This window comes from Bos grunniens, chromosome 20, assembly GCF_055505025.1.
Source record: "Bos grunniens cultivar Pamir isolate PY7600 chromosome 20, Bosgru_T2T1.0, whole genome shotgun sequence".
Classification (NCBI taxonomy): Eukaryota; Metazoa; Chordata; class Mammalia; order Artiodactyla; family Bovidae; genus Bos; species Bos grunniens.
In genome coordinates this window covers 20,342,380-20,357,926 of record NC_141184.1, presented here as the reverse complement: position 1 = coordinate 20,357,926, position 15,547 = coordinate 20,342,380, and the positions used below count along the sequence as shown (strand labels likewise).

At 39.3% G+C, this 15,547-nt stretch overlaps 1 protein-coding gene across 2 annotated transcripts in view; it reads left to right on the top strand.

The window, feature by feature from the left end:
- The window catches only part of CDH12 (cadherin 12), a 1,181,755-nt gene that overhangs the window by 1,134,042 nt on the left and 32,166 nt on the right, over positions 1 to 15,547 (top strand). For both annotated transcript variants that reach the window (XM_086362520.1, XM_086362519.1), the window contains one exon: positions 10,802 to 10,938. In XM_086362520.1, the coding sequence (XP_086218646.1) occupies positions 10,802 to 10,938 (137 nt within the window). The remainder of the gene's footprint in view (positions 1 to 10,801; positions 10,939 to 15,547) is intronic.

The window sequence follows — 15,547 nt, the reverse complement described above, 5'->3', positions numbered from 1 at the left end:
TTTTTTTAAAGATTGTTACTTCAAATATATCCTAAACTGATATAAATCTTTCACCATGAAAATTATAATAGTCAGAATCCAATTCATAAGCTGTCCAAGATTATTTTTGAGTTAAGAGAAAGTGAGTAAATTTCAGAGAAAAGGAGCTAAACAGTTGACAAATCATATAGAAGAAATGGAAGATCAGTTATCAGAAAGAAAAAAAAAAAAAAACAGAAAATAAAAGCTTTTTTTCAAATGTGATGCCCATATTTGTGTAGCAAATGGTAAATGACTCTAGTTACAATGACATCTTTCTTCAGAGACATTGGCCACGGTGTTCAGTGAGAGTAAATAGATCCAACTTAATTTGCAACAACTGGCATTTGATTCAGTTCAAGGGAATAGTTGTGATATGGCTACATAAAAAGACTTCAGAATAAGTATGTCTGTATACTCAAAGGTATAAAACATATTTCCATGCTTGAAATGTGATCAGGTTATTATTAAGAGGAACAGTCAGATATCTTTATAAAATAATTCAATGCATACATGCAAGTACAAGATATTATGGATGGAACAATAAATTCAGCCCTACTCTAAACAAACTTTCTGTATAATCACTAAAATAAAATATAATTATTTTATCCTTCTCATTTGAGAAAGACTGTTAACAAAAATTCAAATATGTAAATAAGATAAAAGAAGTAAGAATATAGAATTTTGTAATACTGCTGCTCAGTCTCTCAGTCATGTCCAGCTCTTTGCAACCCTTTCGACTATAGCCAGCCAGGCTCCTCTGTCCATGGGATTCTCTAGGCAAGAATACTGGAGTGGGTTGTCATTTCCTCCTCCAAGGGATCTCCCTGATCCAGGGATCAAACCCATATCTCCTGTGTCTCCTGCATTGCAGGTAGATTCTTTACCTGTTGAGCCATCAGGGAAGCCCCCCAATTTTTTTAAGGAAGCAACAAATATTTTCTAGAGGGTTTTGGCAAGGCTTCATGGGAAGACCATGAGCAAAGGTATGATCACATAATTTACTCACTTAGCCAGGTATTACTGTTTATATTTTTAATACTGAAAAAAACTTTTACTACATGTTTGCTATCTAAGTTCTTAAGTGTAGAACCCATATTTAATCAATATTTGCCTAAACTTAATTTTCTTTCCACTAGAGGAAGCTGCTTTGAGGTTCCTGCAGAATAAATAAAAAACCAGGTTTAAAACCTTGGGGGCAGAGGAGAGTTGACATCTAGTTATGTAAGGCCATACACAGGCAGAAAACCATGTGTGACTATTAAAAAATGACTAAAAAAAAAAATCCCCATAATGAGGAGAGCTTAAGCTACATTGAAGAAAATAAAAATGTATAACAGCTATGATCTCAATACTATGTAGATTAGGGTATATTCCTTTATCATTAGAGACTTATTTTCCACTTATTACATGTCTCGAGATGGAATTTAAAGGTAGATGAACTGTGCCTTTATTAATTTAATAATTTGATAATGTGTTTATCTTTTCATCAGACATTTCAAATAAACAAGGGGATCTATCTTAACTGATATATGACTTAATTCTGCTGAGAGGAAACTAAGAATGAAGAGGAGGATTAGAAAAGAAAAAAAAAAAAAAACTAGCAGGAAATTAGAACTACTATTTAACAAAGTTTGAAAGTTTGAGAGAAACATATAGGGATTCCCACGAAACAATGTAATTGTGAAGTTGATGAAGCAATTACATTCTAAGTGTTGTGTGTGGCCTAAGTTCTCTGTAAGATGTTTATGGAAATAAATTGAACTGAATTTATTTTCATTTAGTTATCTGCAACCAGACATAATTTTTAAAAGATAAACAAACATAAGAGAATAGTGAAAATATTTTGATCTATTTTTAGTAATTTAACAAAATAATATTTCCTATCTGGACTTGAGCCATTACTTCTACATTTTATTGCTTAAAGAATGAAATGTAATACTTTTAACATAACTCTGTGTCATCAAGTACTTTTGTATAAAATGTGTTTGAGAATTAGGACAGGGTCAAAGTTAGCTTTTCCATTAACTGTGAGAAAGTTATTAGGCAAATTAAAAGAAACAACTTTAAGGGAAATGCATACCTAATGAAGAGAACAAAACTTTGAGACATTTCTGAAAACTCATTTACAAAAAAGTAATAAAATTGCTCTCTGTCAAGTGTTTTGTGCAGATTAAGTTAATGCATTAATTTTTGATTTCCATTCAATTATTAAAACAAATTTCTTAGCAACAGTCACCATGCATACTCGGAACTACAGATTTGTATCATCTAGATCATAAATACCTTTTCATTTGAATATCATCTTCTCACTTAATAAGTATAAGATTAGTCAAACACACAGTATCTGAAGGTTTTACTCATTTAAACTGGTGAGCTGGGCCAAGCTAGATATTTCATATTATACTGTTGTGATTAGTTGCAATTAAGATATCAATCTACCCTTAGATTGGATGTGGCTGTAGCAAAGTAAACTACTGATGGCTCACACTGGGATGGTGTTTTCCAGAAACTGATCAAAGGCATTTTAGAACTGGGTCATGTCTTCTCTGAAAATATCCAGGAAATGTAGGAATGTTTTCATTGTCAGTTCACTGATGATCAGTTCTTACCAATATCCCCTAAGTGTTATACTGGGCAAAATATCACAATAGAAGATGGTCATTGTCTCAAGTTTATTATTCAGTCAGGCATAGAGATTAGCCAGTCACACTAAGACAGGACCTTAGGAAAATGCCAGGACCTAGTATTAAGAGTTTGACCAGTTCCAGGAGGATGCTGAAAACATTTCACTAAGTAGAAAATATTCAGAAGGCAGTAAGCTTTCTGAAGCTTCCCTGATGGCTCAGTTGGTAAAGTATCTGCCTGCAATGCCAGAGACTCAGGTTTGATCCCTAGGGTGAGAAGATCCCCTGGAGAAGGGAATGGCAACCATTCCAGTATGCCTTCCTGGGAAATCCCATGGACAGAAGAGCCTGGAGGGCTACAGTCCATGGTGTTCCAAGAGCCAGTCAGACATTTCTTAGCAACTAACCCACCACCAAGCTTTCTGAGAGGATAACATAGAAACAAAAAGGGTACCAACTTCACAAGATGATGGAGATAAAAACTAGATGCCAGAAAACCGTGAATGAGGACCAAGCAAAAGCACTATTGTAAGAAATAAAGCCTGACATTGTTCCAGTGGTTTGTGCTTCTAGGGTTTGTGGGGGGTTTGTATTTCAGGAAGGTTTTTTTTCCTTTTCTTTTTGCTGCAGTGGGTCTTAGTTGTGGCACACAGGATCTAACTCTAGTTGCCTGATGAGGGATCCAATCAGAATCCCCTGAATCGGGAGGGTGAAATCTTAACCACTGGATTTCAAGGGAAGACCCTCAGATGTTTTAAAATTGAAAGATATATATGTTACAATTTGGTGCTACAACAAAGCATATTGTTTTTAAATGAAAAATAATACAAAATAATGGATAATGTGGAAAGAGAGTGGGAGGAAAGGATAGATACACACACATGTACATGCGTGTAAACATGCCACACGTATGATTCTATAACTGGATACATATATCTTATTTCATTTCATCTGTACCACACTTTCCCTTACATGGCTAGATCGGTATTATTTTCCAAATTTTGTAAGAGACTAGGAGAACAGATAATAGGGAGAAAGATTCCTAATATAGTTGCACAAGGTAAGTGAAGGAACTGGTATATTTCCCTAGTTATCTCTCCAAAAAGTTCATGTTCTTCATTCTATACTTCATTCTATACAAAGAAATATTCTATATTTCTTTGCCTCTCAGTAGCGGCTAATTTATGGAATACAAACTTTATCTCAGTGTTAGACTGAAATAACTAAATAAATGGAATTTGACTGTTCACTTTCCAATATATTGAATTTTGGTTTGATATATACACATATATGAATATATGTGTATGTATCAACAGAGATAGGCACATATTTTATGGATGCAATATTTAAGTTCTTGAATTTTTAAACTCATTACCGGAAAAAGTTAAAACTACAGTTAAAAATGACCTGTGGGAATTCCAGCACAGTGGTAAAGAATCTACCTGCCAGTGTAGGAGACATGGGTTTGATTCCTGGTCTGGGAAGATCCTATATGCAACAATACAACTAAGTCTGTGGGCTACAATTGTTGAACGTGTGCTCTAGAGCCCAGAAACGCTGAGCTCATGCTCTGCAACCAGGGAAGCCACCAAACGGAGAAGAGAAGCCCATGCACCACATCTAGAGAGTAGTTCCCACTCTCCCCAGCTAGAGAAAAGCCCATGCAGCAACAGAGACCCAGAACAGCCAAAACAAACAAATAAAATATTTGTAAAAGTTATATTTAAAAAATGACCTGTGAGTCTATAGTTATTCACTGTACACATATTCTGTTTAAATCAGCTTTATAAATTGTAAGTGTTAACTAGAAGTAAGCTGATCAGTTTTTCCATTTTTTTTTCTGGGACCAAGGACACTCAGTACTAGTACTGAGTAAGTCTTCACTCAGCAAACCTGAAATAGTGGATTGTCCTAAGTAAGACATTTCCTTGAAGTAGAAATATTTAACTATTCTGTAGGTAGTAGGATCTGTGCATTAACTCCAGGTAAGGTTTAAGTTGCAGATGCTATGTGCAGATAACACCTCAGATCCTTGGCAACACAGAGATAAAGGGGCCACAAGTAATTTAGAGGGCCTTGGGTAAGAGAGACAAACACAGGCACAAAATGTGTATAATCTGTCTTATGTTTGCCAAAATCTGCAAAACAATTGAATTTTAAGGACAGCAAAGAAGGACCTATTCATTGCATTGTTCTACAATGGTTTAAATACAGAAGAGCTCTAAATAATATCATGCAGTTTAACTGGAGTAAACGAGAAAAGAAGAAAGGAATTCCTGAAACTAATGGAGATTCTACTTAAGGAATGGCAGCATGAGAAGTTCTTCCAGTGAATCAAGCATAAATGGTGAAAATTATTTGTTAAAGCTTACTAAAAACCATTTGCTCTCTTTGGAAGATTTACTAAAAGCATATAGAAAATGACGAAACATTTACTCAAGAAGACGGAGTAAAACTTTAGAACAGAAAGAGGCTATGGAACTTGACCCAGGACCTGCTCTCTCACTTCCATACTCATCTACCAGCTAAGCCGCATAGAGAATTCTCTTTGGACCCTGGACAGAATGGTTGAGAAAAGATGGCTCCTCTGTCCTCAGCTCTCAATCATGGGATATATCGTCTTGCTGGGAGGGGCAGGATGCCAGTGTTTCCAATCTACACCTCTGAGTTCTCAGGAGTGAAATTCCTAGTTGAGCCATTGGCCGCTTGCTTCCTTCACTCAACCTCACTTACAGGGAGAAGTCCTCTTCCAGGTAGGCTGAAAATTTGGAGTCTAGTCACCCTCACTTAATGTTGTTTGTTTCATTCCTGGAGAGTCGAAATGAGAATGAAATGAAAAGACCATCCTGCCTCCATCCAGGACCTGTAGAAGTTAGAGAATTTCCCAGGGTAAAAGAGTCTGTACGTCTAGACAACTTTCAGTTCAGTTCAGTTCAGTTCAGTCGCTCAGTCATGTCCGACTCTTTGCAACGCCATGAATCGCAGCACTCCAGGCCTCCCTGTCCATCATCAACTCCCGGAGTTCACTCAAACTCATGTCCATCAAGTCAGTGATGCCATCCACCATCTTATCCTCTGTCATCCCCTTCTTCTCCTGCCCCCAATCCCTCCCAGCATCAGAGGCTTTTCCAATGAGTCAGCTCTTCGCATCAGGTAGCCAAAGTATTGGAGTTTCAGCTTTAGCATCAGTCCTTCCAATGAACACCAGGACTGATCTCCTTTAGAATGGACTAGTTGGAGTCCATTGCAGTCCAAGGGACTCTCAAGAGTCTTCTCCAACAACACAGTTCAAAAGCATCAATTCTTTAGCTCTTCCCAAAATATTTGCTTCCCTTTATTTTCCAGCTTTAATAGACATAAGATTATAAAGTTACTAATTATAAAAATGTTTTACTACTTTTTTTGCGATATCAATATACTATAGATTGTTGCTGTTTAGTTTCTAAGTCGTGTCTGACTCTCTTGTGACCCCATGGGTGGTAACCTGCTAGATTCCTCTGTCCAGGAGATTTCCCAGGCAAGAATACTGGAGTGGGTTGCCATTTCCTTTTCCAGGGGATCTTCCAGACCCAGGGGTCAAACTTGTGTCTCCTCAATGACAGGTGGGTTCTTTACCACTGAGACACCACAAGGAAAAAAATATGTTAACATATATGTATATGTGTGTAGGGGCTTCCCTTGTGGCTCAGCTGATAAAGAATCCACCCAAAATATGGGAGACCTGGGTTGAATCCCTTGGTCAGGAAGATTCCCTGGAGAAGGAAATGGCAACCCATTCCAGTATTCTTGCCTGGAAAATCCCATGGATGGAGGAGCCTGGCAGGCTACAGTCCATGGGTCTCAAAGAATTGGACAGGACTGAGTGACTTAACTTTCACTTTTCATATATATAATAGCACATGGCTACATAGGAGTAAAATTTCTATATTTTATTAGAATTAAGTTAGCATAAATTTCAATCTACGTTAAGCAGTATACAGTCAAGCCTGAAGCAGATAAAAAGAAAATAACTAAAAATATAGCCTGGAAAATCCCTTGGATGGAGGAGCCTGGTGGGCTGTAGTCCATAGGGTCGCTGGGAGTCAGACACGACTGAGCAACTTCACTTTCACTTTTCACTTTCATGCATTGGAGAAGGAAATGGCAATCCACTCCAGTGTTCTTGCCTGGAGAATCCCAGGGACAGGGGAGCCTGGTGGGCTGTCGTCTATGGGTCACCCAGAGTTGGACCTGACTGAAGTGACTTAGCAGCAGCAGAGTATAACATTATTATTTAATAAAATAATTAATATTCCATTGGAATAATATGCACTCAATGCAAAAGGAAGTAGCAGAGGAGAAATCCAGAAACACCACGTCTTCACAATCTTCAATCTATAGAAGTGAAGTTTCCAGGTAATTGGAGCTTACCCCAAGTAATGACTTAAATGAAAAAAAAATGAGTTAATAAGTTTAAAACATCTTAAAACTTACCACCTATCCCACAACTTGCATATATGAAAATGATTGAATTGTTCAGTTTAATTTGGGAAATTGTATTGTATGTGAAGTGCTAGTCGCTCTGTCATGTCTGACTCTTTGTAACTCCGTGGACTGCAGCCCACCAGGCTCTTCTGTTCATGAAATTCTCCAGGCAACAATGCTGGAATGGGATGCCATTCCCTTCTCCAATAGTATGTGGATAAAGCTATTATTTAAAATAGGGCTTAGGAAAAAAGGAAGCATACGTTTGAAAAGTGAGACTTTATTGTAGTGCTCAGAGCAAAATATGTTTGTTAAGATCAGAACAGAACGATCACAGGAAACAATAATTAAAAAAATATTCCATCCATGAAAAGTGTATGGGAATTCCATCCATTGTATATGGATATTCGTAGTAGAAATTCAGCACTTCAAGTTATATTCAGGCTTTCCAGTCATGCTTAGATTTAATGCTCTACCATATCTGCACCAAACATGAATATTTTGACATCAATATTTGATTACTCTTGGTGCTTATGGTTTTCTGAGGAAACCCATTATGACCTTGTGCAGCTCTGACATCAAAGTCTTCATTCTATTTATCCAAAATAATAATTTCTATAGATTCCATTTTCCTGTCCTAGCTCCATCACACTGAAATGACAAGTAAATCTGACACCCACTTCACATGAGTATCCTAGTCAAAGTAAAGGACACCAGCATGTTTCGGGTCTTCTTTCCTTCAGCCTGCATGTGAATGCGTTCTAAATCATTTCAGTCGTGTTTCACTCTTTGCAACCCCAAGGACTGTAACCCACCAGGCTCCTCTGTCTATGGGATTGTCCAGGCAAGAATACTGGAGAGGGTTGCCATGCCCTCCTCTAGGGGATCTTCCCGGGCCCAGGGATCGAACCCACATCTCTTATGTCTCCTGCATTAGCAGGCAGATTCTTTACCACTAGCACCACCAGGGAAGCCCAGCCTGCATAGCCCTAGTTATTTCAACCACTCACAACCCATTGAATTAAATCTCTTCCCAGCTCTGGTGACTCTCTTTGTCTGTTGGAAAGATTCTGGTTTACGGGAAATGCTTACAGTCTTGTCCCCTTCAAATACATTCACCTTCTGCCTTAAAAGTGATTAACAGTTATCCCATACCCTAATTATACCCTTTGAATTGTTCATTAACTATAAGATCATGTTTTATCTCCTTAATATAATTTACATTATCCTCCTTGACCTAAATAGCTCATCTTTTTTTCAGGTTATTATTTCTTTCAAATATTTTACTGAAATTCCTAACAGCTTATAGTTTCCCACAAAATCACTATGATTTTCCTACTGGTGTTGATGTTCCTAAAATACCTTTGTCTGCCTCATTCTTCTCATAAATAATTCCTTTATAGCCTTCTGAAAGTGAAAGGGGGCTTCCCTGGTGTCTCAGATAGTAAAGAATCTGCTTGCAATTCAGGAGACCTGGGTTCGATCCCTGGCTCAGGAAGATCCCTTAGAGAAGGAAAGGGCTACCCACTCCAGTATTCTTGCTTGCAGAATTCCAAGGACAGAGGAACCTGGTGGGCTTGGTTTTGCAGTCTATGGTTTTGCTGCTGCTGTTGATGTTCCTAAAATATTTTTCCTCCTCTCCTTACTTTGTGTGCCTCTCTCTTCTCATAAATAATTCCTTTATAGCCTTCTGCTGCTGCTGCCGCTAGTCACTTCAGTCGTGTCCGACTCTGTGTGACCCCATAGACGGCAGCCCACCAGGCTCCCCCGTCCCTGGGATTCTCCAGGCAAGAGTACTGGAGTGGGTTGCCATTTCCTTCTCCAATGCATGAAAGTGAAAAGTGAAAGTAAATTCACTCAGTCATGTCCGACCCTCAGCTACCCCATGGACTGCAGCCTTCCAGGCTCCTCCATCCATGGGATTCTCCAGGCAGGAGTACCCGAGTGGGGTGCCATTGCCTTCTCCTTATAGCCTTCTAGTGCCAGTCAAACATCATGTGCAGGAAGGTTTGCCTGAACCAACAGGTGTTGAACCAGGGATCTTCTTTGTACTCGTGTCTTGTCTTTTCTGTCCTTCTATCAAACATAATAATCCTCTTTATATACATTCCTCCAACTAGACTCACTATTAGTGAGCATTATACTTTATAATTTCCTTTGTGCTTCAACCTTACTACAATGTCTGCAGCATAGTGGGCACTCAGCAAATATTTAGTGAATTCTACCATTAAACACCAGCCACTGTTAGTCTACACCAGTAATTCTTCAGAAATGCTATGGTCACCAAGGAAGTTCAGTAATAATCTGCCTCAAATTAGGCATGTTACCAAGTTGAATAAAGGTGCTAAAAATGGGTACTGTGAGAAGACGCTTTTTTGTTCCAAAAAGGGCATCTTGCAATAGAAAGAATGAAGCTCATTATATGCTGTAGTCTCTGGCTTTTAAGTTCATTTATAATTTTTGAGATCATTTCTATGAGACAGGATGCCAAGCTGAATTCATAAAGCATCAGTGCATTTCAGAAATCAACAATGGAAATGTCAAAGGCAGATAAAAAGCTTGGTTCCTACTCTGATCCTATCAGTTACTAATGAATACTGACAAGTTATAAATCTCCACCTATAAAGACGAACTAGTTTTGACCTAGTTCTAAAATGTTATGCACACTGTCCTGATTTTAAATAACCTGTTTGTCAAGATTAAAACTTGCTATTTTGAAACACAAGCCTTAATTAACATTTCCTGATGACCGGGGATTTAGAGGGGCTGACTACAATGATGTCATCTGTCTTCAGCCACTGTTTGTAAGGACCTCACTTTGATTCTCTAATCACAAAAATGGTGATGAATGTTTAGAACAATACCTGGCACATGGAAAGAGTTCAAAATGTCTGTTAATATGATGTTTGAAAATATATCTTTAAAATAATTTTACATATATCACTCTATATGTTCACTGCTACATAAAGATTTATACAAATGCATATTTTTTAAAAAAATTCATATTCTTGGATTTCTTATTCCGACTGTTTCACATAAAGAAAGCAGATCATTTACTATCAAGGAGTTTGGCTAATAAAGAACGTAAAGAGACAGTACAGCCAAGGTCACTTTTTATAAGAAACTTGTTCTGATACTTAAGAGTAATAAAACAACCATGGTCATTTTTTGTGTATTTGAGGAAAATATTTCTGTGCAATTATAGCACCTGCCAGTTTAAAAATTTCCCCTTAGTTTCCCTAACATGATTTTTTTTTTTTCTGTCCTTGGAAACAAAGATGCTACCTCTGTACTGACCTAAGTTCTTTGTAGCTGTTTCCAGATGCCTACCCCACCCCCAGCTCTTCCCACAGCCACCATTAAGGAATCTTTTACTGCTTGAAAAAGTTTTAATATTCAGCAGGTTAAGGAAACCCATGGTCAGCTTTAGAATTTTAGTCTCTGCTGAGCTTTCAAGGTGTCAAGACCCTAAAATAATATGAACAGCAGGAGTACTAAATCTTTCATTATTCCCAGTTTCCCCTTGAGCATACTGACTTTGCAATAAAGAAGCTGTCACTTACACTCTTCTTTATTGCAAGGTGGGTAATAGCTACAGGGAGAAAAATAAGGAACTGTGTCAAGTTAGCCTGACTGCCATTATGATGAATGTGTAATCATTGCACATTTGCATCTCCTCTTTTTGTACACAGGTACCTCATAGATTGGAAGAGTGATGGGGACAGCTACTTTACAATAGATGCGACTGAAGGAACCATCGCCACTAATGAATTACTAGACAGAGAAAGCACCGCGCAGTATAATTTCTCCATAATTGCGAGTAAAGTTAGTAAGTATGGTATGGATGGAATCAATGTTATACTGCAGTTCTTTGAATTTCACACTCTTAAACGAGTCCCTGCTGAGCTGTTTTTCAGTTTTGGACTGACAGCTGAGTGGTCTCCTGGGGAAACTCAGAAACCTGCTCCTTTTCCTCATAGCCTAAGTCCAGAAAAATTGTGACAGCTGCCACTGCACTTTGTTTGCAGGACGGCAGGAATATCTAGCAGTGCTTTTCATGGTGTGAGCTCACTTCTTTCCACCTTATAACCTTAAAAATCGGCCATAGTTCCAATGTCTTTCCACATTGCACCCCTGTATATATTATGCAGAGTTTCACAGGCCAGGCAGGAGGGAATCATCATCACATAAAATCACCTGTTCTGAAATAGCTTTTGAAGTTAAAGAGAGCATGATTTTATTTATTTATTTATTTTTACTGTGTCATGTAGCATATGGGATCTCCATTCTAGGGATTGAACCTGTGCCCCCTGGATACACAGAGTCTTAACCACTGGCCCTCCGAGTGAAGTCCTTAAGAGACCATTTATAAAGTCGCCCTTCTTCTTTCTCTCTTCTTTCATTAGCATATATGTTTTTATGAACACCATTGTGGAATATACAGGACTTTTAAGTACAATTCTTCAACGAGTCATTTGGAATCTATAGGATTGTTAGGCAATCCTTGTGTTGGCTTCTGCTTGGTCCAGAATCCTCTAGACTGAGAGTGATGGTAGGTCATGTGTGTTTGGCTGGACAATGGAGGATATTACCAAGGTAACAAGCTTCCTAAGGCAACAGATCAGGCTAGGAGTGAAGACATTGGCTATCAACATAGTTGTCTATAATGGAAGTGCATCATAACAGTTCTTCTGCATAAGGTCTATTGAAAGATTTGAGGAAATCCCAAGTATCTTGTATATTGCTTTCCTATTTCCTTTTGTGCATCTGGTACAATGTTCTGGCAGCTAATGTCACCTTTCAGTGCAGGGAGGAGCTAACCAAACATGTCTATTGAGAGGTTTTTGATCAGTCTCAACTCAGTGGGTATAGATAGGAAAGTAACAGTCACACTCAGTTAGTCACATTCAGTTGCGTCTGACTGTTTGAAGCTTCATGGACTGTAGCCCACCAGGCTCTTCTGTCCACAGGATTTCCCAGGCAAGAATGCTGGAGTGGGCTGCTATTTTCTTTTCCAGGAGATCTTTCTGACCCAGGGATCAAACCTGGGTTGGCAGCCTGGTTCTTTACGACTGAACCACTGGGGAAGCCCATTTTATATATTCTAGTTATTCTAGTTGGTATGTTAATACCAAACTCTGCCGGGGACCAGCCCCGGCTGATCCAGGGTATTCGAAGGGGGGACGGCGTCGGCGACCTATTTATTTAAATATTTTATCAAAGATATAAAGAGTAATAGGATGAGGATAGCTCAGTAGGAAAATTCAGTGGAGAAAAGAGGCTGAGTAGCTTGGTTTACGCCGGAGACCAATAAAACTTCAAGACAAGACGTTTGCACCACTTACGTAGGCCGCAGGCGTCCTTCCGTTCTCCCGAAGGAGAGGAGACACTGAGGCCTCCCCGGTCGGATCTTAGAAGCCCAGGCATAATTAGTAAGCATGGTGGGTTCCACGCTCCAGATGGAGACTCAGCCAGAGTGAGAGAGAGAGCGACATGGGGAGACCAGTATTTCGAGAAACTGATCCCAATTCTTTATTTTCCAAAGTCTGTTTTTATACACTGAGATGTTATACAAAAGTCACGTGGGGACAGCAGTCCTGACTTTTATTAAAGTCAGGTGCTTCACACAAATGTATACAGAGGTCTTAGGGGTGTTACATCATCTTCTGGCCAGGGGGGCCTGCTGACAATTTACGACCCTCTCCTTGTGACAGCGGTCAGTCAATCAGGACACTTATTTCTCCAGGGCTGATTATTCTCAAAACAGATGCCACCCAAATAAAGTTACATTCCTACAGGGTGAGGGTGTAGTGGGTTTTAGTTAAGGAAAGAATTTACTTAGCCTAAGGTCTAACATGATTAATATCAGAGGTTAATACTTATTCCTTCTATATATTCATTAATGTGTGTAAGGGCAGGGGATATGGAGACTTAGCAACAAACATTGGCTCAACAAATGAAAAACCCTTCACCAACACAATTTCTAATTAGCCCATTATACTTATACTAATAGTTTTCTAACTTTTCTAAGGAACCTGTTTTTAGAAGGTTTAAAGCATCTTGTGCCTCTCACGGTTGGGAGGCTGTGAGCGATCACATGTGGCCGGACAAGCCTGTCAGGCAGGCCAGAGAACCTTCAGAGGAGTTTGTAGGTTAAAACACTCTTATCACGCCCAGGAATTATTATAAACTGGAGCTCTAAGTTAACTCCTTCTCCAAAAGAGGTGGTGGGGGACAGCCCCCCGTAAAGTCAGAGGTGTAGGTGAGCACAAAGTAGTAAAGTAGGCAGGCTCTGGTTATGGGGGTAGATGCTCGAGGAGTTCCAGGGGGACTCCTGAGGCTCGATCCCGCCTTTGCGTATGTCGAGCCTCCTTCCTCATGACCTTTGTCACGGGCGGAGTACCTCACTCTGGCCCCCAACAAAACTCCTGACTTATCCCTTTTCTGATTTTCCCCTTTGCTAACCATAAGTTTGTTTTCTAAGTCTGTGAGTTTATTTCTGTTTTGCAAATAAATTTGCTTTTATTATTTTCTTAGATTCCACATAAAAGTGATATCATATATTTATCTTTGGCTTTACTTCATTTAGCTTAATAATCTCTAGATCCATCCATGTTGCTGCAAATGTTATTATTTCACATAAATCTCTCTCATATACCCCCGGTTGATGAGAGAGCACTCCCCTTTTTGCCACTACTTCTAGGATTAAAGCAGACTGGCTAAGTGGAATGCCCAAATACTAACTCTCTTCATGTAATTTTTGAGTTATTTGGTGTTGGCGTTCTGAGCATCCCATCTGCCCATGAACTTGTTATGAGCACCCAGTGGTAGACCCTACAGCTTCTTATTTCAGGTCCAAGGCCCCTTGTGCCACAGATGGTTTTCTTGGGAGAGTTCACAGCATGGTTTCTCAATTCCAGCTTTCTATTGTGTCCACTGGATCCTGAGGAAACACACACATCCCTGCCATGCTAAACAGGCACACTGAAGGCTGCTCCTCTACTGTATGCTTTCTCTGTTCTGCTGTCTCCTTTCAAATCTGCCTTCCTTGCTCAGTTAGCCTCTCAGAGTAGATAATCCAGTCAGCTGCCTGAATAGACACACTATCCAGAGAACAGTATGGAACGTTAGCCTTGCCCATTCTCTTTAAATGCTTTTCTGATTTAAAGTTTCCTTTCCTGCTGTCAAATATCAAATTCCTTATGATTATACAGTGGAAGTGAGAAATAGATTTAAGAGCCTAGATCTGATAGATAGAATGCCTGATGAACTATGGACTGAGGTTCGTGACATTGTACAGGAGACAGGGATCAAGACCATGCCCAAGGAAAAGAAATGCAAAAAAGCAAAATGGCTGTCTGGGCAGGCCTTACAAATAGCTGTGAAAAGAAGAGAAGTGAAAAGCAAAGGAGGAAAGGAAAGATATAAGCATCTGAATGCACAGTTCTAAAGAATAGCAAGAAGATATAAGAAAGCCTACCTTAGCTATCAATGCAAAGAAATAGAGGAAAACAACAGAATGGGAAAGACTAGGGATCTCTTAAAGAAAATCAGAGATACCAAAGGAACATTTCATGCAAAGATGGGCTCAATAAAGGACAGAAATGGTATGGACCTAACAGAAGCAGAAGATATTAAGAAGAGATGGCAAGAATACACAGAACTGTACAAAAAAGATCTTCATGACCAAGATAATCACGATGGTGTGATCATTCACCTAGAGCCATACATCCTGGAATGTGAAGTCAAGTGGTCCTTAGAAAGCATCATTATGAACAAAACTAGAGGAGGTGATGGAATTCCAGTTGAGCTATTCCAAATCCTGAAAGATGATGCTGTGAAAGTGCTGCACTCAATATGCCAGCAAATTTGGAAAGCTCAGCAGTGGCCACAGGACTGAGTTTTCATTCCAATCCCAAAGAAAGGCAATGCCAAAGAATGCTCAAACTACCGCACAATTGCACTCATCTCTGCTGCTGCTGCTATGTCACTTCAGTCACGTCCAACTCTGTGGGACCCCATAGACAGCAGCCCACCAGGCTCCGCCATCCCTGGGATTCTCCAGGCAAGAGCACTGGAGTGGGTTGCCATTTCCTTCTCCAGTGCAAAGTGAAAAGTGAAAGTGAAGTCGCACTCATCTCACACGCTAGTAAAGTAATGCTCAAAATTCTCCAAGCCAGGCTTCAGCAATAAGTGAACTGTGAACTTCAGATGTTCAAGATGCTTTTAGAAAAGGCAGAGGAACCAGAGATCAAATTACCAACATCCACTGGTTCATCAAAAAAGCAAAAGAGTTCCAGAAAAACATCTACTTCTGCTTTATTGACTATTCCAAAGCCTTTGATTGTGTGGATCACAATAAACTGTGGAAAATTCTTAAAGAGATGGGAATACCAGACCACCTGACCTGCCTCTTGAGAAACCTATATGCAGGTCAG